This window comes from Cydia strobilella, chromosome 10 (genome assembly GCF_947568885.1).
Source record: "Cydia strobilella chromosome 10, ilCydStro3.1, whole genome shotgun sequence".
NCBI lineage: Eukaryota > Metazoa > Arthropoda > Insecta > Lepidoptera > Tortricidae > Cydia > Cydia strobilella.
The window spans coordinates 11,815,460-11,842,441 of NC_086050.1; the positions used below are offsets into that span (position 1 = coordinate 11,815,460).

Sequence of the window (26,982 nt, forward strand, 5' to 3'; positions counted from 1 at the left end):
TGTCTACCGATATTTCTTTCCCGACCTTTTATACGCATTCTTCTTATGACTATGGTAATCTTATCCTTTGTGTACTCGAAAACAAATGGATAAGAGGGATTCTTGCAAATTCTGTTATTGCCAAGCGTCTAGTGGTGACATCGGATATACATCTGGAGACAGAGATAAAATCCGCTTATGGATCCTACCAGATTAAAGTGTTTAAGTATATATCAGGTTTACAACCTACGTGTCTTCAGGTCTCAGAGATGGATATTTGTTACTCAGAAATGAGCCTGTATATTACCCAACATATTAGCAGCATTGGACGTAGTTACGCGAAAACGTTCCAACCCACAAGTCACTCGAAAATGAGTTACCATAACCAGGGTACTATTTTTGACATATTACATCATGTGCACACAAAGATGCTAGTATTTTTAGGTTAGTTTCATCAATAAAGTTTGACCCAAATGTTCCAACCCACCATTATGCCAAGGACGTGTACTCAAAATAAAGTAAAAACATTACATGCATACTGAAACATATTGTTAAAAACTCTTAATAGAATAACATATCGTTATAATGTTCCACTTGTCTTGGAACATTATACTAAATTCATAAAACGCACATTTAATTGTTTCTAAATGATCTATGTGGGTTGGAACGTTTTTGCAAAATCTTTATACATTTTTTATTCCTGCAAAAATGTTCCATGTAATTTGAAACCTTTTAGATTAATCCATACTGTTTTTTTAAGCTGCGAAGACTGTTCTAAATAAATTGGAACGTTTTATTATAATATATTATTTTCTAATTTTTTTGCTATAAACGATCCACATATACTTGATCCATTTTTGCTATTTAATATGTTCGAGAAAAAAATATTTTTTACCAAAATAAATAACTATGGTATATTTAAGTTTATGTATTTAGTCAAAAGAATCAATGGACTATTTACAATGAAGGTGGCAACATTATTACTCTTTGCTCCCGTAAAATGACAGCACCAACGAAACGCACATGTGAAACGAAACGCCGCCGCGGACCTACTTATCATCGTAGTGTGAAAACAAATGCCGACAAAGTAAGACGTGCTGCCGTGTTGTCTTCTATTGTTAAATTGGACGTAGTTACGCGAAAACGTTCCCACCCACAGCGACCCCATTTTGAGATAAACGCAATTTTGTGTTTTAGTGGTACACTTTTTCCCTGTAATTATTTCAGGCAAATACTATTGGTTTTACTGTGGAATGCCAAACTGGTTATTGAATGATATGCATATTCTTTGTAAATACATAATACAAGGGGCATATAAATAGGTAAAACGAGTTTGAAACGTTTTTGCTAAATTTAATTTTGTATGAACCTTGTTAAATAGCATTTATGCATAAACGTTCCAAAACTAATTTAAGTGTATTATTTTATGAATATATATCTAAAATAAATTTAATATGTAAAATAATAAATAACAATGAGGAACATACAAAAACAAAAAAAAATTGAAAATGTATTACAAAAAAAAATGGGACGTGATCTTTTGAGCTTAGAACCTATGCCAAAAATTAGCTGATATGGTTCCAAAAGTTATCAAAAACTTATCTTAAACATTCAATCATCATCGTATTCTATGATCTCGAAGTCCACCTCCACCAAACCCATCAACATCATCAGTAGCTTCTTCATAACATCAATATTATTAAAACCTGTAAAAAAGTTAAACCTCTTCAAGTTTACAAAATGACAGACTGATTTTTTTAGTTCAACTAAACTGGAAAAGAAGATTATCAATAGGAAGAAGTTTACAGACTCATCTAAATAATAATAATATATTCTTTATTGTGCATAGTTAAAACAAATTTAGATACATTATAATTAACATAGCGAACTAAGCAACAACAGGCGGTCTTATCGCTAAAAAGCGATCTCTTACAGACAACCTTCAGGTAGTAGAATTTACCGTATGGAAGAAATAAATGGGTAGAAAAATAAACGGATAACAAGAGTAGGAGAATTTTTTAAATAAAATCAGCACAGATAAATATATAACAATATACATACATAAATAGTTAGGTGCATACATATTAAAGATCATACTAATAAATATTAAAAATAAATACATATATAAATATCTATACATATACTTCCTTCACTTTCATAACATTCCTCATGCACGCTCGCCGGTTTAGGGTGCTCTAGACCTGGCCTTTCTTCAGGATTTCCCCGATCTGATCAGAGAAAGTCCGCCGAGGTCTGCCCCTTCCAACTCCCGTTTCTACCTCTCCCTTATACACTCTCTTTGTTAGCCTTCTTTCACTCATTCTTTCCACGTGTCCAAACCATCTCAACATACCTTTTTCAATTTTTGTCACTACATCTTATTTATTTATTTATTTATTTTAAACTTTATTGCACAATATAACAAATAAAGTACAAATGGCGGACTTAATGCCTAAAGGCATTCTCTACCAGTCAACCACCAGGCTAAACAGAAACAGTGATAGGTGCAGGCATTGACCAAAAAAAAAGCAGAATAGGTAACTTAAAACAAAAAATATAGCGATAAATAATACACACCACCGAAAATAAACTTACATATACATACTATTCATACTATAATTAAATAAACTTACATATATATTACCTTATTTCATGTACCCAGTGCAAATAATACTATGCCTACGATGGACAACTAACCAGTGAGCTTGTCGAAAAAATGCTTGCATAACATGCGCTTAAACGAGAGCTTGGTTGGAGCCTGTCTGATGTTGAGTGGGAGATCATTCCAAAGCCGGATCGCGTGAAGGGTGAAGGAGTTAGAGACAAAACCGGTGCGATGAGAAGGAACAGTAAGCTTGAGACTACGGGACTCACGAAGGGTGCAACCTGATCGGACGGTTATAAAATTAAATTTCGAACTAAGATAGCCGGGCGCATTCCGATCAAATAAAATAGAATATAGTGTGCACAGAATACGCAAGGACCTCCGTTCTCGAATAGGGAGCCAGTTAAGTTACATCTTCGCTCAGACCACACTTTTCCCTTATAGAAAGAAAGAAAGAAAAAGCATTTATTAGCACAACATAACAAGACTAAAACTAGAAATAATTAAACAGAATGAGGTTGCGCTAAATGGTCCTTACTCAGCTTGGTGTCACGGTGTGAGCCAACATGGCACACTCCGCGACGCTGATTTTCAGTATCTTATTTCTATTTATCACACTGTTCCTAATTCTTGTAATCTCACACCACACACACTTCTCAACGCTCTCATTTCCACTGCATTCACTTGGCTCTGATGCCTCTTCTGCCATACCCAACTTTCGCTACCATACATAAGTGTAGGCACCAGCACCCCTCTATGCACAGCCAACCGTGCCTTTTGCGACACCTTCGTTGTCGACCAATGAGTTGAAAATTGATAAAAGAATAAAGCGAGAACTGAAATACATAAAAGAATCTGATTTTTGTTTATTGTGGCCTACTGGCAAACCGATTGCTCCAGCGAAATTAGTGGACTTACAATCCATGTACCACTACATACCTGAGGATTGCCTTCAATTTTATAGAATGCTTCAAAGTTCTGAAGAAGCTACTGATGATGTTGATGGGTTTGGTGGAATTCCGGACTTCGAGATCATAGAATACGATGATGATTGAATGTTTAATATAAGTTTTTAATAACTTTTGGAACCATATCAGCTAATTTTTGGCATAGGTTCTAAGCTCAAAAGATCACATCCTATTTTTTTTGTAATACATTTTCAATTTTTTTTTGTTGTTTTTGTATGTTCCTCATTGTTATTTATTATTTTACATATTAAATTTATTTTAGATATATATTTATAAAATAATACACTTAAATTCGTTTTGGAACGTTTATGCATAATTGCTATTTAACAAGGTTCATACAAAATTAAATTTAGCAAAAACGTTTCAAACTCGTTTTACCTATTTATATGCCCCTTGTATTATGAATTTACAAAAAATATGCATATCATTCAATAACCAGTTTGGCATTCCACAGTAAAACCAATAGTATTTGCCTGAAATAATTACAGGGAAAAAGTGTACCGCTAAAACACAAAATTGCGTTTATCTCAAAATGGGGTCGCTGTGGGTTGGAACGTTTTCGCGTAACTACGTCCCATTCATCCCGAGTAATATAAGAAGTTACGCTTTTGTATACATACTAATTATTATTAATTAACCATTGTTTATTTTACAGTCTTGTGCCTTAATACGGGAAATGGTTGAAGAGATATTTCAATTGCAATCTAGTTTTACTATAACTAATTTCAAATGCCATGGCCCGATTCCACTTGAAACTGCACAGACAGGACCATAATGTTGTTTAATAATTGCTAGCTAGCTCTGCTCTTCGAAGTCAGCATATGGTGGTATTACCTACAGTGAAGTATAGTCGGGTATATTTTTAACCGACTTCAAGATTTCAAAGGAGGAGGTTCTCAATTCGGTTGTAATTTTTTTTTTTAATGTTTGTTACTCCATAACTCCGTCAGTTCTGGACCGATTTTGAAAATTATTTTTTTGATTGTAAGAATATACATACAAATTGGTCCTGTTTTTGTCAAAAAGCAGTTCTGATGATGGGATCCATGAGGAATCGAGGGAACTCCTCAAATGTTAAAGGAATACATATAGTGATTTTTGTATTTTCATCAACAAATCCAGCATATACATTTAAAAAAGTGACATTTGATGAAGTGGAACTGCTGCTGATGATCAGAATGGAACTCTTCAATGACACATAGTTCACGTTTGGCGATTTGTTCTCTTCCTTATGGACCCAGACCCAAACTTGGACCCGGACTCGGACCCGGACCCGGGTCTGAACATGGACCTCAACTTGGACCCGGACCCGGACCGAACTCTGACCCAAACTTGGACCCGGACAGACGGACACGGACCCGGACTCGGATCCGGACCCAGACCCGCAAATGCTACTAGAAAAGTGGGTTAGGTGGGTGGGTGGGTTTTGAACTGCGATTCTCACAGAACAGAACTGCTATCAGAAAAGTAGGTTAGGTTAGAGCAGCTGTGACCCTTACAGAAACGAAATGCTATCATAAAAGTAGGTTAGGTTAGGTTAGAACTGCGACCCTTACAAAAGCGAAATGCTACTAGAAAAGTGGGTCGTTTTACCTCCTTTTCTACATAATTAGGCAAAAGATGCTGTCTTTTTCATTTCATTGTCTGGAATCTAAGAGTGCACCATCAACAATAAGTGAACTTTAAGCGGCATCCCCCATTGAAGTCGGTTTTTTTTTTCTTAAAAATTATTATGTTGCTACTACTTGTATTGTTTACGCCTAATGAAGGTCTCAAGTGGAATCGGGCCGTGGCATTTTAAATTAGGTATGTGTTCAGCATAGGATGGGACGGGACTCCAAAACTGTCGGATGCCGGATGCCCCAAAACTGTTCAGTGGTCAAGATCTCCTGCGTATATAAAGACGTCGCATCAAAATGGCTGCCGCAGCGTTGCGAAAGATTGCGTTGCACCCTAACAGATCACGCACGCTTCCTGTTACACCCGTTTTAATATGTAACTCGCCACAAAATATCCAATTGAAGAAAGTAAGAGGGATACTAATTACAACGTAATATTTCCGCTAATCAAAACAGTATAACCGATGAATCGTGTAATCACTCTCATTCAGAACCATCTAGAACTCTCGTGTAATTATGCAAATTCCTGCAAAATCACTTCATGTTATTACTGGATCAGCAAAAAGCGTTAATGATTTGTTTCTAACATGCAATGTATGGACGACGTCAGACGTGTACCAGTCGAGTAAACCATGTGATTGGGCACTTCCACAGTAATAACTGTACTGTCAGTAAACGTAATAACGTTTCGTAACAAGTGCTAAGGTGTTGGAGTACAATTGTAGATGAGTTAGATGACAGTGTGACCTACATGCGCGGGTGGTAAATAAAAAGCGATCATCAGCGAGCGTCATTTGACATCTCCGATTTACTACTTACGTAAGGGAAATTAGGAAATGTTCACATTTGAACGAGGAAGTGCGTACCTATACTTAAAATGAATAAAATGTCGTTATTTCCTTCACAGATAAGGTTATTGTAATAAAAAGTTTGGTTTTATCTCGCAAATACTACAGGATAATTTCTTTTTATTCTTGTGCTATTCGGTGTTTGACCTATTAATAATAAAACTGTTTTTGCCTCCTTATTCAATGGGGATTTCGTGTAATTCTTCGAAGAGACAAATTATTGTCTACTTCTTATTATGAGGTATTTTCACTCAACGGGGCAAACCCCACATCGTTTTCCTTTTTAATCTAATTCGAATGAATAATCTAAACAAGCTCAACAGTCTCCGCGTTTATTCGGATTTATGACTGTCTTAGCGTCAAGTTCCACCGGGCACGAGAATAAGAGTGATACAGTGTGTAAATCCAATACGGGCGAATATTTACACGCTGGTTAGCATTGGACCTAAGAAGTATATTGAGATACAATTTTCTTAGAAATACAATGAAAAAATTAACCATACAAAATAATTCGACCCGCAAAGTAAAGCAACACTCAAGTTACGAGATACGAGCTTTTTAAAGTAACTGTCAACTCTTGTTGACAGTTAATATAAACAAGGAAAACCGGCCAAGTGCGAGTCGGACTCGCGCACTAAGGGTTCCGTACCATTACACAAAAAACGGCATAAAATCAAGTTTGTTGTATGGGAGCCCCACTTAAATATGTTTATGAAATTAAATGTCTTTTTTTATATATTTGAGTTGATTGAATGAAAAGTAAATTGCGGTTTACGATTTATGACGTATTAAAAAAAACTACTTACTAGATCTCGTCCAAACCAATTTTCGGTGGTAGTTTGCATGGTAATGTACATCATATATTTTTTTTTTAGTTTTATCATTCTCTTATTTTAGAAGTTTCAGGGGGGTGGGGGGGACACACACATTTTACCACTTTGGAAGTGTCTCTCGCGCAAACTATTCAGTTTAGAAAAAAATTATATTAGAAACCTCAATATCATTTTTGAAGACCTATCCGTAGATATTCCACACGTATGGGTTTGATAAAAAATTTTTTTTGAGTTTCAGTTCTAAGTATGGGGAACCCCTAAAATTTATTGTTTTTTTTTTCTATTTTTGTGTGAAAATCTTAATGCGCTTCACAGAATACATCTACTTACCCAGTTTCAACAGTATAGTTTTTATAGTTTCGGAAAAAAGTGGCTGTGACATACGGACGGACAGACAGACATGACGAATCCATAAGGGTTCCGTTTTTTGCCATTTGGCTACGGAACCCTAAAAATCTCATATCTCGTAATGTTTGCAGTACATTACTGCTCGGTAAATTTTCTAAAATTATAGAAAACATCCTAATGAAAGACGGATAAATTCTATATCTGGTTTAATTTATTGTCCGTATCGTATTGGATTTACACACTGTATAAAGTGAGTTATCATTCTACTCTCATTTAACGGTAAGGTTATATCTACTTGTCACAAAAGCCATTTCACTCTTAGATATTATTTTTTAATGAACGCAAACTTTAAGGGGATTAGCTGGTTTACAAAGTTCTTACAACATAGGTATGGAGAGAGCTAAACATTATTTTAATTGCAATAAGAAACGGATTAAAAAAATAGGAAAACCAAATAATATAGTATTACTACAGTAGACACTAGGTCACTGACAACGAATATATATTAAGTACCTATTAGCTATATTGTCTATAATCTATATATTTATATGCGTGTGTCCTGACTCCTGACTGACTGACTGACTGATTCATAAACGCAGAGCATAAACCACAAAATAAAGAAAGTTAAAATTTGGACATCAGGTTGCATATTTATAGTGTACAAGAGATAAGAAGCGATTTTGAGGAATCCAACCCCTAAGGGGGTTAAAAAGGAGATGAAAGTTTGTACGGGATTTAAGCTAAGAATTTGAAACTTTGTTAGAAGGTATTATAAAGCAAGATAACTTTTCAGCGTTTTTGAAAATCATTCCTTATGATGGTGAAAAAGGGGTTGAAAGTCTGTATGGAGACCAAAAATTGTTTTGAGTGTGGTACTTGAATCTTTGTATAAATGCATAGGTATTATTAGAATACAAGAAAGGTAATTTCAGCGTTTTAAAAAGTTCATCCAAAAAAAGAATAAAAAGGGGTTGAAAGTTTGTATAGGGTTCAAATTTGATTTTAAACTAGCAACGTGAAACTTCGTAAAAAGTTATTTTATTAAAAGAGAATAAAACTAATTTCAGCGTTTTTGAAAATGTATCCCGCAAGGTGGCAAAAAAGGGGGTGAAAATTTGTATGGAGGTCAAACATTTTTTTGAGTGCGGGACTTGAACCTTTGTATAAACATAAAGGCATATTAGAATACAAGAAAAGTGATTTCAGCGTCTTTAAAAATTCATCGCCTAAAAGGGTTAAAAAGGGGTTGAAAGTTTGAATCCATTACAAATGCTTTGAAACTTCTTAGAAATGCATGAATTTTTATAAGATTACAAAAACAGTTACTTCAATGTTCTTGAAAATTTCTAGTTTTTATTTGTTAAATATTATAACTTGTTAATTACCTGCATACTCACTCATATTTTATGTTTTATCTTGGATTTTCTCTATTTAAGTGAAATGTTAAATTTCTTTTGAGAAAAATAAATTTCTTTAACCACAAAATTCATCTCCTAAAAGTGGTTAAAAGTGTATGTGTGTGTAGTTTTCTTTTAGGCTAGAAACTTGAAACTTGGTAAAAGGGCAATATATTCAAATAGACGAAAACTGATTTCACCGTTTTTGAAAGGTTTGTATTATAAAGTTTGCATCGGGAGCGAAATTAAAAAAAAAATAGTAGACTTGAAAATCTTCTAAGAAGAGGGTTGAGAGGGATTATATCAAGAACATTTATTTTCAGTTAGGGGCTTGAAACTTCGTAGTTTGTGACAGACAAATATCATGCGTTGTAGGTACTAGTATAATTATGAACAGATGATTAACCGTCCCTACTGATATATTTGGATTCATAATGTTCTATGCTCATGTAGAATCCACGGGTACGAAGTCGCGGGCAACAGATAGTAATTTATAATTACACTTTTTGGTACAGCGTCGCAGTTAGTAAAGTCCCAGTTGAGCTCGATGGCGTCCTGGAGAACGACCCGGTCGCCTTGGTTGATGTTCGGCGAGTGCACCGTCACCCACACGCGCCCGCAAGCTGACTTCTCCAGCACCTGCTTTTCAGCTGCCAAAATATCACAATATTAGAATATCCTCTTCAGCTTAACAAAAAATTCGAGTAAGTAAATAAATAAAAAAACCGGCCAAGTGCGAGTCGGACTCGCGCACGAAGGGTTCCGTACCATTACGGAAAAAACAGCAAAAAAATCACGTTTGTTGTATGGGAGCCCCACTTAAATATTTATTATATTCTGTTTTTAGTATTTGTTGTTATAGCGGCAACAGAAATACATCAACCGTCTAGCTATCACGGTTCATGAGATACAGCCTGGTGACAGACGGACAGACAGACAGACAGAGCGGAGTCTTAGTAATATTGTCCCATTTTTACCATTTGGGTACGGAACCCTAAAAACGAAGAGGAAAGCAATATCAAGTGTTTATTTACATCATCGTTTTTTTTGTTAAAATTACAAGCTGCTGAGAAGTCGAAATTGTATCTACATCGTAAAATTAAGTATAGTAAAAAGCACCGTATAATAAAAAAAAGCAAAAGCAAATAGCTTCAACTGATATTAGTATTATAGGACATACTTATGAAATTAGTTGACAGCTTCAGATACTTAGGATTATTAATAGATAAACATTTTAACTGGAAATTGCCCATTAATCAGGTATGCAATCGATTATAATCTATGTTTGGTCAATTTTATCATTGAAGCAGAATAGTCAACAAACGTACCCTGCACATTCTTTATCATGCTCTCGCTGACTCATTGTTAAGTTAGGGACTCAGTTGCTATACACGTACCTTCAAAACATATTTGGATCAAATAAAACAACATCAAATTAGATTAATTAAATATTTAGTTGAACGAAACACTAGGAATGACTCACTGTTCTCAATTTGTAAAAATCTTCCAGTGCATTGTAAAGTTACGTACCTACCTAAATGTTGTTAATGCGTATATATTACACAGATGATTTTAACAAAAGAACTCAAACTTAGGACTTTTTAGAAGTAGGCAGAAAGGAAAAGTGAGACTATGACAAGGACAAACAATAATAGCACTTTCTCTGCTACTCCTACTGAAAGTTCCATAAGAGTTGTATCTCGTTCGGTCAAATGGGGGAGGGGCCATTTCCTCTTTATTATTGTACCTCTATGCCATTGTACGACAAAACATTTAGGTACTATTCGATTAGGTACAAGGTGAAACAATTTTGTCCGGGAATGTAGTCATAACTTTATTTTTCAGTAGCCGCAGATAGATAAGGTTTTATGCTTTCCATTTGGCTTCAGTTCTTTTGTTATGAGGTTTTAATGCGAGATAGGTAAACATCATAGACCCACTATCTACGAAAACATTATAGTAAACGCATCCAACAGGCAGTATACCTATTATTGCATTCTTATCAATATTGGATCCGGGATAAATAGTTTTCACGCACTTATTCCGTAATGACGCCCAAACGTGCCTGTAGGTACTTACTTATGTATTTAATAAAAAAAACTTTAAATTTGCGAACATTACTTAACTTCTTGCTCAAATAATGTATTTTATTGCTTAGGAACCGTCGTGTTATGCTACCTACTGATATTATTTGTCACCTATGGAAGCTAGAACTTATTAAATATTTACATTGTATAATACAAAACCAAAAACAAGGTCGTTATGCAGCCATTATATTGCAGATAAGTTTTTCTTAATAGCTACATAATATTAACTTAAAACATAAATTAAACATATTCTCAAACATTTCCTTGCCTTACTATTTACTATTCGAATAAATTTTCTAGTTAGCGCATTTGTTAAATACACACCTCGCACACGGAGCTTTTCGACCCATCAATTCCTCAATCGTATTAATATTAAGTAATTGAATTCTTTAACCGTGCTTATTATCCCTGGTTTCTAAACTTTCCGTCGTCGTGAAGTCAAAGAGAATCCTGCGAAACTGTATAGACTTTAATTTATTTGAGTAATTAAACACTTCAAACGAATTAATTGTACCTAAGTTATATTTAGATTTAAATATATGTTTGTATTTTTATGTCAATGTAAATTTTATTTGTGTGTCGTTGGCGTACGTGTCGCCATTATTTTTAGATTAAGCCAGGTCCCCACAGAAAACCAGCGCCACGGTTTGCCGCGGCACTATGCTGAGTGGGGATCCTTTTTGGCGTCCAAATGTTTTTTGTCTGCATGCTTTTCTTTTTTATGTACTATGTTGTGGCGTCAAATAAATGTATTTTCTTTCTTCCTTTCTTCTTTCTTTCAAAATAAATTTAATTAAAGATGTTAATATACAATTGTACATATACCTACTCGGACTTTAAATTATTGTTTAATGTAAGATAGGTGTAAATGTCTAACGCCTATTATAGTTAAACGAGGTTAATTATAGTCATCATTATGTTGGCTGACAATGACATTATTTGAAAAGTCAAATACGTTAAAAACGTCACTATACAGGCTGCTCCCCATAACACGAGCAATAATTTAAAGTATAAACTCGTTAACTATAGTCTATTTTTTTATTCCGTAGACTAAAATGACATTTCATGTGTTGCTAGTTTTTTACGTCTTATATTTATATTTATAAGGCGTGTATACATAAAATATATTTTATTAAAATAAAAAAGAAGTAATTTCAGCGTGTTTTTGAAAGTCATCCCCTAAAGTGGTGAAAAGAGGGTTGAAAATTTGTATCGGGAACGAATGTATTTTTGATTGAGGAAATTGAAACTTCGTAAAAAGACACTATGTTAGAGAATAAGAAAAGTAATTTCAGCGTGGTTGAAAATTTATAGTGTTGGATTGAAAATGGGTTGAAAGTTTGTACAGAGTACGAACAGTCGAACATTAAGTGTGGTACTTGAAACTTCGAAGAAAGATGGAAAATTAGAAAAGAAGAAAAGTTATTTTAGTGTTTTAAAAATTCTTCCTCCATGCGGGTTGAGGGCAGGTTGAAAGTTATTATCGTGAATAAATATTTTTTGAGTGAGGTACTTGAAACTGATGGAAACACATCGTGGCAATGATACGTGTTGCCAACATTATAAAAATCTAACGCGAACGAAGTCATAAGCAACACCTAGTGTATTAATAAATTATGAAAGTCGCATATTTTTAGCCAAGTGGTCAATAATCAGCAACAATGTTTCAATTTCCAGGAGGTAAATGGACGTAGTTACGCGAAAACGTTCCAACCCACAGCGACCCCATTTTGAGATAAACGCAATTTTGTGTTTTAGCGGTACACTTTTTCCCTGTAATTATTTCAGGCAAATACTATTGGTTTTACTGTGGAATGCCAAACTGGTTATTGGCTGATATGCATATTTTTTGTAAATACATAATACAAGGGGCATATAAATAGGTAAAACGAGTTTGAAACGTTTTTGCTAAATTTAATTTTGTTTGAACCTTGTTAAATAGCAATTATGCATAAACGTTCCAAAACGAATTTAAGTGTATTATTTTATAAATATATATCTAAAATAAATTTAATATGTAAAATAATAAATAACAATGAGGAACATACAAAAACAACAAAAAAATTTTAAAATGTATTACAAAAAAAATAGGATGTGATCTTTTGAGCTTAGAACCTATGCCAAAAATTAGCTGATATGGTTCCAAAAGTTATCAAAAACTTATATTAAACATTCAATCATCATCGTATTCTATGATCTCGAAGTCCGGAACTCCACCAAACCCATCAACATCAGCAGTAGCTTCTTCAGAACTTTGAAGCGTTCTATAAAATTGAAGGCAATCCTCAGGTATGTAGTGGTACATGGATTGTAAGTCCACTAATTTCGCTGGAGCAATCGGTTTGCCATTAGGCCACAATAAACAAAAATCAGATTCTTTTATGTATTGCAGTTCTCGCTTTATTCTTTTATCAATTTTCAACTCATTGGTCGACAACGAAGGTGTCGCAAAAGGCACGATTGGCTGTGCATAGAGGGGTGCTGGTGCCTTATGTATAGGTATGGTAGCGAAAGTTGGGTATGGCAGAAGAGGCATCAGAGCCAAGTGAATGCAGTGGAAATGAGAGCGTTGAGAAGTGTGTGTGGTGTGAGATTACAAGATAGAATTAGGAACAGTGTGATAAGGGAAAAGTGTGGACTGAGCGAAGATGTAGTGACAAAAATTGAGAAAGGTATGTTGAGATGGTTTGGACACGTGGAAAGAATGAGTGAAAGAAGGCTAACAAAGAGAGTGTATAAGGGAGAGTAGAAACGGGAGTTGGAAGGGGCAGACCTCGGCGGACTTTCTCTGATCAGATCGGGGAAATCCTGAAGAAAGGCCAGGTCAAGAGGACCCTAAACCGGCGAGCGTGTATGAGGAATGTTATGAAAGTGAAGGAAGCGAAAGAGGTATGTCAGGATCGTAGCAAGTGGAAATCCGTGGTCTCTGCCTACCCCTTCCGGGAAATAGGCGTGATTATATGTATGTATGTATGTATTTATATATAAAATCGTCTTCCATCGTAGACCGCATAAAAATAGAAAACATTTTAGCTTTATCCAACTTAATTTCTTTTGTATGTAGCCAACTAACTTTAGATGAGTCTGTAAACTTCTTCCTATTGATAATCTTCTTTTCCAGTTTAGTTGAACTAAAAAAATCAGTCTTTGTCATTTTGTAAACTTGAAGAGGTTTAACTTTTTTACAGGTTTTAATAATATTGATGTTATGAAGAAGCTACTGATGAAGTTGATGGGTTTGGTGGATTTCCGGACTTCGAGATCATAGAATACGATGATGATTGAATGTTTAATATAAGTTTTTGATAACTTTTGGAACCATATCAGCTAATTTTTGGCATAGGTTCTAAGCTCAAAAGATCACGTCCTATTTTTTTTGTAATACCTTTTCAATTTTTTTTTGTTGTTTTTGTATGTTCCTCATTGTTATTTATTATTTTACATATTAAATTTATTTTATATATATTTATAAAATAATACACTTAAATTCGTTTTGGAACGATTATGCATAATTGCTATTTAACAAGGTTCATACAAAATTAAATTAAGCAAAAACGTTTCAAACTCGTTTTACCTATTTTTATGCCCCTTGTATTATGTATTTACAAAAAATATGCATATCATTCAATAACCAGTTTGGCATTCCACAGTAAAACCAATAGTATTTGCCTGAAATAATTACAGGGAAAAAGTGTACCACTAAAACACAAAATTGCGTTTATCTCAAAATGGGGTCGCTGTGGGTTGGAACGTTTTCGCGTAACTACGTCCAATTTAACAAAAGAAGACAACACGGCAGCACGTCTTGCTTTGTCGGCATTTGTTTTCGCACTACGATGACAAGTAGGTCCGCGGCGGCGTTTCGTTTCACATGTGCGTTTCGTTGGTGCTGTCATTTTACGGGAGCAAAGAGTAATAATGTTGCCACCTTTATTGTAAATAGTCCATTGATTCTTTTGACTAAATACATAAACTTAAATATACCATAGTTATTTATTTTGGTAAAAAATATTTTTTTCTCTCGAACATATTTAATAGCAAAAATGGATCAAGTATATGTGGATCGTTTATAGCAAAAAATTAGAAAATAATATATTATAATAAAACGTTCCAATTTATTTAGAACAGTGTTCGCAGCTTAAAAAACAGTATGGATTAATCTAAAAGGTTTCAAATTACATGGAACATTTTTGCAGGAATAAAAAATGTATAAAGATTTTGCAAAAACGTTCCAACCCACATGGATCATTTAAGAAACAATTAAATGTGCGTTTTATGAATTTAGTATAATGTTCCAAGACAAGTGGAACATTATAACGATATGTTATTCTATTAAGAGTTTTTAACAATATGTTTCAGTATGCATGTAATGTTTTTACTTTATTTTGAATACACGTCCTTGGCATAATGGTGGGTTGGAACATTTGGGTCAAACTTTATTGATGAAACTAACCTAAAAATACTAGCATCTTTGTGTGCACATGATGTAATATGTCAAAAATAGTACCCTGGTTATGGTAACTCATTTTCGAGTGACTTGTGGGTTGAAACGTTTTCGCGTAACTACGTCCAAATATAAGACAACAAGTTATTTTATAACGAATGTTGACGCAACTTATTAATATGTCAACAATCAACATATATTACTGACATTTAACGACTATCACAAAATGCCGAAGTGCATTAATTAGCTATAGCTATTTACACCACCACGTGCAACCGTCACCAATGATAAGATACCACAGACAGACTTACGTACATACTTGCTTAAGCGTCCTGAGAATGCGGCTCGTTTTTATGACGGGCTCATTGGACGGTACGCGGTATGGGATGAACTTCACTGAAAATGGTTTGGTTTGATGAGTAAATAAATATATATGACACAACGATAATGAAAGATAGATGTAAATACACAATTGACAAATAAATGTGTTGTAATTTATAGCATATAATTTAGTATTGCGTGGATGTCCGAAACGAACGGAACACATGGCGAAAAGATCGATAAGAAAAAACAATTTTCATAATCATAATCAATGTCATCAATTAACGTATATGATACTGTGTTCCGTTTGTGTTTTTGTTAGGTTAGCGAAATAATTTTAAATTTAAGTAGGGTATCGGCTGCATCTTGTCTTGTCGCTTGTGCGTTTGGGTCATACCATACAATATATATATATAGCAATGGCGTACACGTCTCTTCTGTTAACCCAAAGTTAAGGGCTATAAAGTCAAATTTTCTGATGGAACCATTATCCGCACTCCTTCTCTATTAAGGCCGTTCCATCGGTTTGCCGCTATCATATGAACGGGAAAGAACGGGAAAGACCATGCGCGCAATGTCAATTTTGATCGAATTTTGTCGATTTTTATTTATTTTAATAACGTTGCCTTACAATATCGAAATTCGAAAGCGGTAAAATTACTATTTAAGTTAAGATTGTTTTGTTTTTTTTTGTTTATAGTGTCACATAATAAATAAGCGAGTAAAGTTGGATTAAAAGTCCTAGTTAGAGGTTACTTTGGGAATTAATTGTATCGAGCGAAGTGTCATAATTCGTGTATCGGAAGCTTATAAATTAAAGATAATATAATCAAGAACTACATATATTTTTTACTACTACGAATATCAACGTCTCTTAGAAAAATATGATCATATAAGAAGATTTTTCGCCTTCTGGCTCAGCGAACCGCCTTAACTTGTGAGATAAAATCGTTACTTACTTGCAATGCGCGAATTGTCCGCTTCTGTCTTAAAACATGTAAGTTAAGTATAGGTATATGACGCATTTCATCTAAACTAATATGTAGGTAAGATAAATGCGTGTGACACTTGCACACCACACTAAACTTATATGAGGCCATTTACGGGTAAGGTCTTCGTCATGTTTTACCGGTGTAAACAAGTTTCAATACTGATCCAATTGATTTCAAATTGATACGATGTGGGTATGGAGTGTGACCCACATCCCACATGGTATACAGGGGTACCCTTCTCGACAACAACTCTATGCGGGTGGCTGTCGCTCCTCGCCTGGGCTGCGATGTTTGCGAACCTCATATATGCATCTGCGGCACTATGGTTGAGAGTAATGGTCAGTTGAGTTGTTGTCGGTGTGTGGGGAAGTTTCCACGCCACCATGCCTTAAATGACATTGTGAGGAGGGCACTTTTGTCCGCAAATGTGCCGTGCATGCTGGAACCTCCAGGCCTAAGCCGGTCCGATGGCAAAAGACCTGACAGGCTGACACTTATTCCATGGGAAAAGGGTAAGTGTCTGCTTTGGGATGCCACGTGTGTCAGTACTTTTGCCGCCTCGCACATTGGCAGAACTGTCCGGAAGGCAGGAGCGGCGGCGGAATTAGCGGCACTTCGGATGCGCGATAAGTACTCGGCGTTACTTCCTAGGTATATTTTTGTCCCGTTAGCAGTGGAGACGTCCGGGTGTTGGTGTGCCGAGGCCAAAATATTCTTGACCGAATTGGGGCGGCGTTTGAGGGAGAGAGGTCATGACCCTCGTTCCGGGTCATTCCTGATGCAGAGGCTGTCTATCGCGGTTCAGCGCGGCAACGCGGCGAGCGTGATGGGCACCTTTGCGTCTGGAAGGGCTCGGGACGAGTTGTTTGACTAGGTTGTGGCTTTGTTTAGTTTTAATTTAGTTTACTTATAGATAATTTTAATGTAATTTATTATAATGTAACTTTTGATCGATTGTATTTAATGTAAATTTAATTCTAAGTTATATTAATAGTTTATTGTTCCTATGAATACGGCTTATTGTAACTAATAATAAACGATATTAGGTAATTATCTATTTACTGACGCTTAAAGCTTATGCTAGTTATGTTAAGGATTTTCTCCTAATTGAAATACCAACCTTCTGTTAAGCAATTAATTATATATTTCCACTGTTTATCTTCAGCATGGTATATCTCTCTCAAATCAATTGTAAAGGTAAAGAGTACTTCAGCAATCTTGGCAAGTTGGCATTTTGCAGACATCGAACATACCATGAAAATCATAAATGGACTACTAGGTGTTTGGAGCATAAATATAATGATGGTTTCATTTCCTTTAAACCTTTGCTTATTAGATAAATCTAGTCTTGAATTATTTACTTTTATAAAAATAATTAGGTATACCTACATATAGGTAGTTAGGTAGGCTGTATATAAAAATGGGAAGGGTCCATTTCAGCGGTAAATTAATGTTATTAAACCCATTTACAAAGCATGTGCTCGAAAAGTGCGTTTCCTACGGAGCCATATCATGCGGAAAGTACTACTTTTCCGCACTAGTGCTTTTTGTTTTCAATTTTTTTTTACAGTACATATGGTGCTACTTCCTCGCACTAGGGCAGTTTAAAGGGCCATATGTACTGTAAAACGTTGTACGATACACGTGCGAATAGGTAATTCGCAACTCGTGTCGATTTAAAACACTCCTTTTAATAATTAATCTTATTTCCCATGATATGTTTTTTTATTTACTCGCACAATGCATAGTAAAACATTGTATGATACACGTGCGTAAAGATGATTTCCGCACTTGTTGCATAAATAGCTATTATAGCATTAATAACTAACTCTTTTTTAGTAATGTTCCCGAATTAACCCGACAAATTTACAAAAACCGGCCAAGTTCGAGTCGGACTCGCGTACGAAGGGTTCCGTACCAATACGCATAAAACGGCAAAGAAATCACGTTTGTTGTATGGGAATAAAAAAGTTTATTCTGTTAATTTAAACATACAGTAAATCACGACCCTGTGTCCTGAGCTTGGAAACCCTGTGTTGCAGGAGCCCGTTTCGTTAATATGGGAGCCCCAATTAAACATTTATTTTACTGTTTTTAGTATTTGTTGTTATAGCGGCAACAGAAAAACATCATCTATGAAAATTTCAACTACCTAGCTATCATGGTTCATGAGATACAGCCTGGTGATAGACGGACAGACGGACGGACACTGGAATCTTAGTAATAGGGTCCCGTTTTTACCCTTTGGGTACGGAAACCTAAAAAGTGACATAACTGCCTTGTCCCTACTTTTGTGACAAGTGGTGATGTTACGACAGAATTATCAAGTTTTGAAAAATAAGTAAGAGCATAATTGGGGAAATGGGTCGGATCATTGCCACTCATCTGTGATATGGTTAACATGTTGAAGCCCTTTTTGAAGTAACTAGAGCTACTTCCCCTCTGTTACTTTCTCAAGTCAAATTGGGCCACAGGATTCATTTCACGGATGAGGTTTAGCATGTGCACGTCAGAACCGCTCGGCGGTCCCATATGACGTTCAATTGAAATGCAAATGCTACCCCAGTTCCAATTATCGTGTTGCAAGATGATGCGTATTGCTCGTAAACATTAGAATGCACGTGATGAACGCGCGAAAACAAAAACAGAACGTGTTATGTAATGTAACAGTTGCGGTCATGGTACAGAGCGTTCAACATTGGTCTTGTTGTCTTTGCTGACCGACTGCTGGTCGCATCAAGATATGTACCAGTTAAAACATAGACACGAATTGGGCCATTCGAGGGTACGTCATCAGAGTGGGGTTTATTTTTATACTATTATGAGCCCATTGTGTCCCAACTGCTGAGCAAAGGTCTCTCCCTCCTCTTTTTCCACTCGTCGCGGTTTTGTGCTGATTCTGGACGATTTGTAAAAACGACTTCAAGTTATCCCGCCATCGCCGACGAGGTATGTCGGCGAAAGAGGCGCGGCGGTAATGTAACCACGGAGTGGGAAGTTCAACCAAGCAAGGGCTTGGTTGAACTTCCCACTCCGTGGTTAGATTTTTACATATAAAAACCGTGCCTTTTTGTTACGGAAATGGATAGTAGTATGTATGTTTTCATACTCATACTCATATTCACTTTTGGATGAGACTAGCCTAGGACCGGGATAAGTGGCGTAAACGAACAGAGGCGAGGAGTAGACGACTGAAGGCTAAAATGAAGGATGACTCATACTCATAATCTTTATTGTATATCACATCCCCCAATCCCCCAATAGGTAGGTATTTCTATTGCCCTTTGCGATTTTCCTGACTAATCCATGCATTTTCATCCTACATCTTCTTCCTTTTTTGGCGTCAGTGAATCACGTTCCTAAATGAGAAAAATACATGCAGATAAAGATATATGTTTAAAACTCTTATTTAATAAAAACCGGCCAAGTGCGAGTCGGACTCGCGCACCGAGGGTTCCGTACTTTTTAGTATTTGTTGTTATAGCGGCAACAGAAATACATCATTTGTGAAAATTTCAATTTAACTGTCTAGCTATCACGGTTCATGAGATACAGCCTGGTGACAGACAGACGGACAGCGGAGTCTTAGTAATAAGGTCCCGTTTTTACCCTTTGGGTACGGAACCCTAAAAAACACCTTCTTACGAAGTCATTTTAGCTAGGTAAAGTTAATCTTAAAATTCAGGAAATTTTACTGAAGAAGTAATAATATCCGGTTTCGGTGTCTGTGACTGATGTCCGGATATTACCCGTCTGGAAGTCTTTAAGAGCCTCAAAATTAACGTCAATAAAGTTTGAGTGACAGCATTCTCGATAAAAGCCACTATATGCTATCCGATATGATATCGGAACACAGCAGACCATTTTTATAAGTATGATAGAATCTTTTTACTACCTACTTATTATTAATTATACCTATATTTTTAGCAACGGTACGCAAAGCCTTTTTAGTATGGCATTAACCATCCAATTAAAAACAATAATTCAAACCCATTAATTGTACCTAGGACAGAAGACCTAACATGCCATTAATTGGCTATGTGAACGGTCGTGGGTTCCGTCTGGCGGCTATGGCTCACAATATTATTATTACGTTACGTTATTGGAAAGTTTACTTGATGTGAATATTATTGTCCAAAAAAGTTAATAACTATTATTGGCATAGCGTGCGCTGCCTCACCCGGCATTTTACAAATAGATTTTATTTTCATTAAGTACACAACTACATACATACATACATACTAGTTTGTTTGGTAGCCAAGCCAACTGAATCGTAAACCAATTAAGCTTTAAGTTTATAAATATTAATAATATTATAGCATTTAAACTGTTGTGAGACATACTAACATTAAATAATTTCATGGTTTAGACTCACTTGTTTCAGTCACTCGCGCGACATGTTTCGGAGAGCCTAGGTCTCCTTTCAACATCCTAGGAAACATGTCGCGCGAGTGACTAAAACAAGTGAGTCTAAACCGTGAAATTATTTAATATTATAGCATCTTGCCCCGGATAGGCATAAACGAATGCAGGCTCATCTCTTCGATGCCTATATACCAGAAAACAACATTTTGATCCGTACTGAGCCTTTTTAACGCCTAAAACCTATATTAAGTATTCATGGTTATATGTAACTTACACTTTGCACTGCGGCTGACATCAAAATGAGATAATATTAATTTGTAAACTTCGAATGCCGCTCCGTTTACTGATAATATAAGGAAATCGATTTGAACTTGACTGACATTAAATTCTCAGACTGATACATTATGCCTAGATAACAGTCTTGCGGCGTATAACAAAAATGTTATCACTAACCTACTAAGAAATGAGTTACGTTACTAGTATTAAAAAAAAACCGGCCAATTGCGAGTCGGACTCGCGTTCCAAGAGTTCCGTACATTACACAATTTTTACAACGTACCTTTTTTATGTGAAACGTGAGATGTCTTTAAAAATTCCGTAGGGGTCGGATCAAAAACTAAGTAATTAAGTCCGACTCACGCTTGACTGCACATTCTAATAGGTTTTTCTGTGATACGTAGGTAAAGAGCTATTTTGTATAATTTTTTTTTTAAATTTTAGACTCAGTAGTTTCGGTGATAAATGGGGGTTGGGGGGAGGGGGGGAAATGGTCATTTTGTGGCTATTTTCTTAAATACCTTCTAAATTATTTATTTTAAATTTCAAAAAAATATATTTGAGATTATCATAATGAGTTATTTTATGTGATATGTAACATGATATAGTTTTAAAAACTTTATTTTTGAATTTCTCATTTACCCCCCAAAAGTGACCCCCATGTTTAAAGTTCATTTGTTAACGTTACATGTCCGTCTTTGGGTCACAAACTTACGTATGTGTACCAAATTTCAACTCAATTGGTCCAGTAGTTTCGGAGAAAATAGGCTGTGACAGACGGACAGACAGACAGACAGACATAACCCTAGCCCTAATTATACCGGGCGCGTTTTAGAATGAAGTTTTGTAAATTGAAATATCCCCGTTGCCATTATAACGCACATGGAAATCAATTTGAATTAGGATTTGCTCGAAACCATGGTATTTTACCTTTCGCATGCCTTGTCCCGTAAATGTCTCAGTCGCAGACAATTCAGACTGTAATTTATAATTTCAAAATTCAGTAGCAAGTTTTTCACAAGGGCATACGAGGGGTTAATGAGTTTTCGAATGTCAGTTGCGGTAATTACGCGTGGTGTGGCCTAAGTGGGTCAGCTAAGTTTTGAAACCGCGATACGATAGACAATTTAAGGGATCAAACCCGATAAGTCGAGATATTTTGTCACTTAAATAAGAACTCTATGCACGTCACATATAGTTCTAATTTCAAAAACCCATTTGCGCGACTTATCGGGTTTGACCGCTCATCCCGACATAAAATATTTTTAAGTCTCCTTAATAAGTATTTAGTTTTCTTTCTTAGTAAGTGTTTTCACGCACTCCTTTCCATCTTTCCCTGTATATTTGGTTGGGATTCCCTGTGCTAATTTGTAAGGTCTTATCCTAATAGCCGCATTCCGAGAATAACAAACATTGCTCGCCACGCCATGCTCGAGCGACAAACGCGACCATTGTACAGTAACGAACAGCGACAATATTAAATACTGCTGCTGCCACCCTCACTTGTCCTATGTACTTACTTAAGACCACCAAGTGTTAAGAAGTATTCAGACACCAGTCCGAACCCAACATCTCAGAGATCAAGTCAGCAAGACTATGCTAGCCCGGTGTTAAGTTATGAAATGAATAGTTATTTGTGCAACAAGAGAGGAAAGTTGGTTTTTCTTGCGAGTGTTTATTTTGAGTCCCGAGAAAGCGACAGGTTCTATAATTGAATCACGAGCGAAGCGAGTGATTCTAAGTTAGAATCTTGAGCGTAACGAGGGACTCAAAAATGCGAGATGTAAAATAAGTTTGCCCTCGTGTTGTACACATAATTTTTCACCTCAGTATTGAGAACATATTAAAGATTAAAATGTATTTCGAATTACAAAGAATAATACAGAAAAAAAAAAGTATGAAGTGGCAGTTCATGGCCTTCACTAAATTAAAAAGCTACTTTGTTTCACTCCCTGGAGTGAGGAAAGTCGCACTTTCCTCACTTCAGGGAGTGACGAAAGTAGGCTTGTTCGAGCTGCTGAGGTGAAAATGAAATTGTAATCGAGTAGATCTATTTTTTTCTACTCGTCGAGTATAATCTGTGTATTACGACTTCATATGCAACACTACAACCTTACTCTTTTCAACGTTGGATAGTCTATGGCACTTCCGACTCAAGCATAAGAATTTTATCGATACGGTTTAGTCAATTATAAAAATTTTGAAAATAGAACTTCATATATTTCAGTAAAATATTTCTTGAAATAAACTGAAATAAATATCATATACGAAGGAAAAAATGACCAAAGCCTCCAGTGTCCAGAGCTGGAATCGAACCAGCGTACCCCGTTTACCGGACAGGTGCCTGAACCGCTCGGCTATCCGGCCACGGTGGCATGGGTCGAAATTTCCAAGTATATGACAATTCCCGAAGGCTTGTGGCGCCCCCTGGCTTCCTGGCCCTTCGTATATGATATTTATTTCAGTTTATAGTTTAAATAGTAGTGTGTCTACTTGAAAAACCACAAATTAAAATATTTTCATAGAAAATAATTTAATTTGTTCTTAAAATATTTCTTGTTTAAGGAGACTCTATTCAATGCAAATTAGCCTACTTAAACACGCTGCTGCGTCGCATCTGCTTTGTGATTGCCAACAATTGCTTCATATTTCATAAACGCGCATGTGACACCCTTCATATAGCAACATCCATATCCTACGGTGGCCAAAATCGAGAAAAAAACTGTCTTAAAATTGAATTTAGCGCGGAGCAGGTACCAGGGCCTCATGAGTTACGAGGAGGTGTCGTTGACCAACCCGCCGTGCGCCGGGCCCGCGGCGGCCGCGGCCGGGGCGCGTACGAGTATGAAGGTATCGCGGGCCGCGGCAGCTCGCGTATCTTAATTAGCTGTATACTTTTGGTTTATTTACCTAAGTATATGATTCTACTAGTTGAAACTATATTTTTTTTTTGTCTCGTAGAAAAAGTATTGTATACAATAGTGATATAATCAAGCTTTTCAATCTCGTACCTTAACTTAAGCAACTCAGCAAGCTTCGTTGCTTAAACACGGTACTCGACTGAAAAGCTCTCTATTATATCACTATTGTATAAAATACTATTAATAATACGTAGTCGTATAATATATGTTCAGGTAATCTAAATGTCTAACTCATCCCAAAGGGTTAGCGTGGTACATTACGTTAATTAACAGTTGTGACTACGTTACAAAACACGGATTCTAATGACATAATTGCTAGTTGGCAATGCTCGTATCCATTACACATTACAGGACCGAAACGGCCTATGTCTCTTTATTACTCGAATATACATAACATCATTTGTGTTTGGGATGGAGTAGGCTCTGCTTTTGAGTGCACGCACACTTCCTATGTGCCTGTTACGGCAGTGTTATGAAAGATTTGGTGTTGTTTCTACAGTGTTCTTTGATGGAGTGGTTTATATAACAAGGATATGGAAGCAGTTAAATGGTTTTTTGGATGGTTGAAGGAATGAAACAGTTTATTCTCTGCGTTACTTAGGTCTGAAGTTCTACTTCGGTTTCAAACATTAATGCAGGGTCTACCTGTTAATTAGTCTTCAGCCATAATTCGTAATATACTCGTTCGAAAATATGCAGTTTACCCATGTAGTGAGATGCTAAATTGAATAGTAATGAATTCCAACTTTCGGTTTTAGAAACCATTTCTGATACCTAGTTTTTTATACTGTAAATTTCATGTTTGGCTTAGAACGCTTGATTAAAATAGTAGTTTTCTTAGATCCGGATTAGATAGGTATTTTGCCGATGAAACGTCTGTATAGTAGCGTCTGTATATTTTGACCATTTTTAAATTTCTTTAATTCAGGGATAAACTATAGATTCGCAGCTGAATATGTAAACCGGTGTTTGCCGTATTCTCGCTCGATACTTTTCAGTTCCAACCGATTTTTCAATGTCCCTTGCGGTTGTGATGGAGGAGTGTAGATGTGGCTCTTTCGCAACACCAACCAAATGTCACAAAATAGGTGATATTGCGCGATGTCACGAGATGCCACCTTTGAATAGGTAATACACCGGCTTCGTGGACGTGTGTTTAAGTAATTGAGAACCCGGAAAATACATATATGACGTCATACTTCATCTTTGTGTCATCTTTTGTTTGGAAATAAAATTCCTATGTATTCCTACAATAGAGTATATACCGTAAAATGGGGTGAGTATGGTTCGCGGGGAGAGTTGGGTTATGAATGGGGAGAGAAGGTATGAAAGGGGGGTGAGATGGGATTTTAAGGCTACTGCAAAAAAATAATGTATTCCAATTTAAAATGGAGCTATAGTAATACTCATAATAAAAAAAATCGATCCAACAATCTTCCAAAATTACCTTTGTATGAAAATCCATCTCACCCCAATTACTTAAAAAATAGAAGTTTGGATCTAAATTCTGGAATTTTAGTACAGTCTAATTGGGATTTAGTAAGATTAATGAATAAGGCATCATGCAATTAAGCCGCATCAAAACGTGTGTAAAATTTTATGCAAATTGTATGCTAAATACTCATGAATCCGGGTACCGCCTGTTATATTTTGACTTGAAATATTATCTCAACTGATGTCAAATGCATGTAGAAACATTTAAGTAGCTGTTATAAAATTAATTCATAACCTTTTCGTATTCAATTAACCATGCATGAACCACATTGTTTTATTTTTGCAAACGCTCTTTGCAACTAAAATGAGCTGAGTGACAGTAAGTAACAACTTTACTGTCTTAAATTTTGTCGCTTGTTGGTTTCGTCGTTTCAGTAACAAGACCACACACAATCAAACACTGCTCAACCGAAGCTATGAAAAAAACAATAACGGCCACATTTCGAATTCGCAAACACGTAACGGTTATGAAAACAAATGAAACTCACGGCCAATAGAGGCACCTAGCGCGGTGGCTACAAGCACGATCACGGTGTACCACGACACAGCCATCTCAGCCGGTGGCTAACACGCCACTGAACTCTTCGCCTTGTAATCGGCTGCCCCGGCGCAGGCAAGTTAGGTTTTCTAAATAACCAGTATAACGTGACCTGGGCGCGTAGCCAACGTGTCAATCGTTAACGCTCCGTAGCGTATCGTAGTCATCTCTCTCTATCACTCTTCCCCACTAGTGCGACAGTCACAGTTGCGTTTCGTTCGCTATGGAGCGGCTACGCACCCTGAAGATTATGCGGCGTATGCTGGTATGCATGCTGGTTCCGTGTGCGATGAACTCATTCACGCTTAGCAAGCGCTTGGAATTATGCAACCATCATGCGCTTGCGTTGTTATCACTGGCATCCCCTCTTGCGCAACATACATTGCGTAGCAACCTCAAGGTATACTACAATGTATAACGAGTAGGCGAGTGATAGAAAGCATTGTGGTAGAAATTGTAGACAACAGGGGTGTTGACGGTTGTGTATGTGTAGGGGCTTCCGACAGCTCCCACACTTCCGATTGAGCATCGTGCAAAGCACGCGACCTGGGTGCGTATTGACAAATCCTTGCAATTCTTGCGAATGGTTCATATTAACAGGACTACAATGTTTAAAAAAAACCGGACAAGTGCGAGTCGGACTCGCGTCGCGCGGGTTCCGTACAAATTTAATTTATTTTTATTTTTATTTTTTTACAAATCTACAGTTTTCAGATCTTCACCTGTACTTTGATATTACTTGCCAAATTTCATAGTTCTGGACCAACGAGGAGTACCCTATAAATTTTGATTCTCTTGAGTGTTGAAAAATACGTTTTTTTGCGTCATAAACGGCCGTATCTTTTTTTTACGTTAACTTAGAAGTTTGATTTTTTTCACAGCTTCAAGGGATTGTAGACCTCATATATGGTTTTAATTTCAACTTGATACCTCCACGCGTTTGCGAG

At 36.2% G+C, this 26,982-nt stretch overlaps 1 protein-coding gene across 2 annotated transcripts in view; it reads right to left on the reverse strand.

The window, feature by feature from the left end:
• LOC134744609 (PI-PLC X domain-containing protein 3-like) overlaps positions 1-26,083 on the reverse strand; it is a 44,920-nt gene extending 18,837 nt beyond the window's left edge. The window contains exons 1-3 of one of the 2 annotated variants that reach the window (XM_063678476.1): positions 25,986-26,083; positions 15,444-15,524; positions 9,099-9,247 (exon numbers count right to left, since the gene is read on the reverse strand). In XM_063678476.1, coding sequence (XP_063534546.1) covers positions 9,099-9,247; positions 15,444-15,524; positions 25,986-26,049 — 294 coding nt within the window. In that variant the 5' untranslated portion in view covers positions 26,050-26,083. The remainder of the gene's footprint in view (positions 1-9,098; positions 9,248-15,443; positions 15,525-25,985) is intronic. The other variant, XM_063678477.1, reaches the window with a different exon arrangement.
• Between the last annotated feature and the right edge of the window lie 899 nt (positions 26,084-26,982).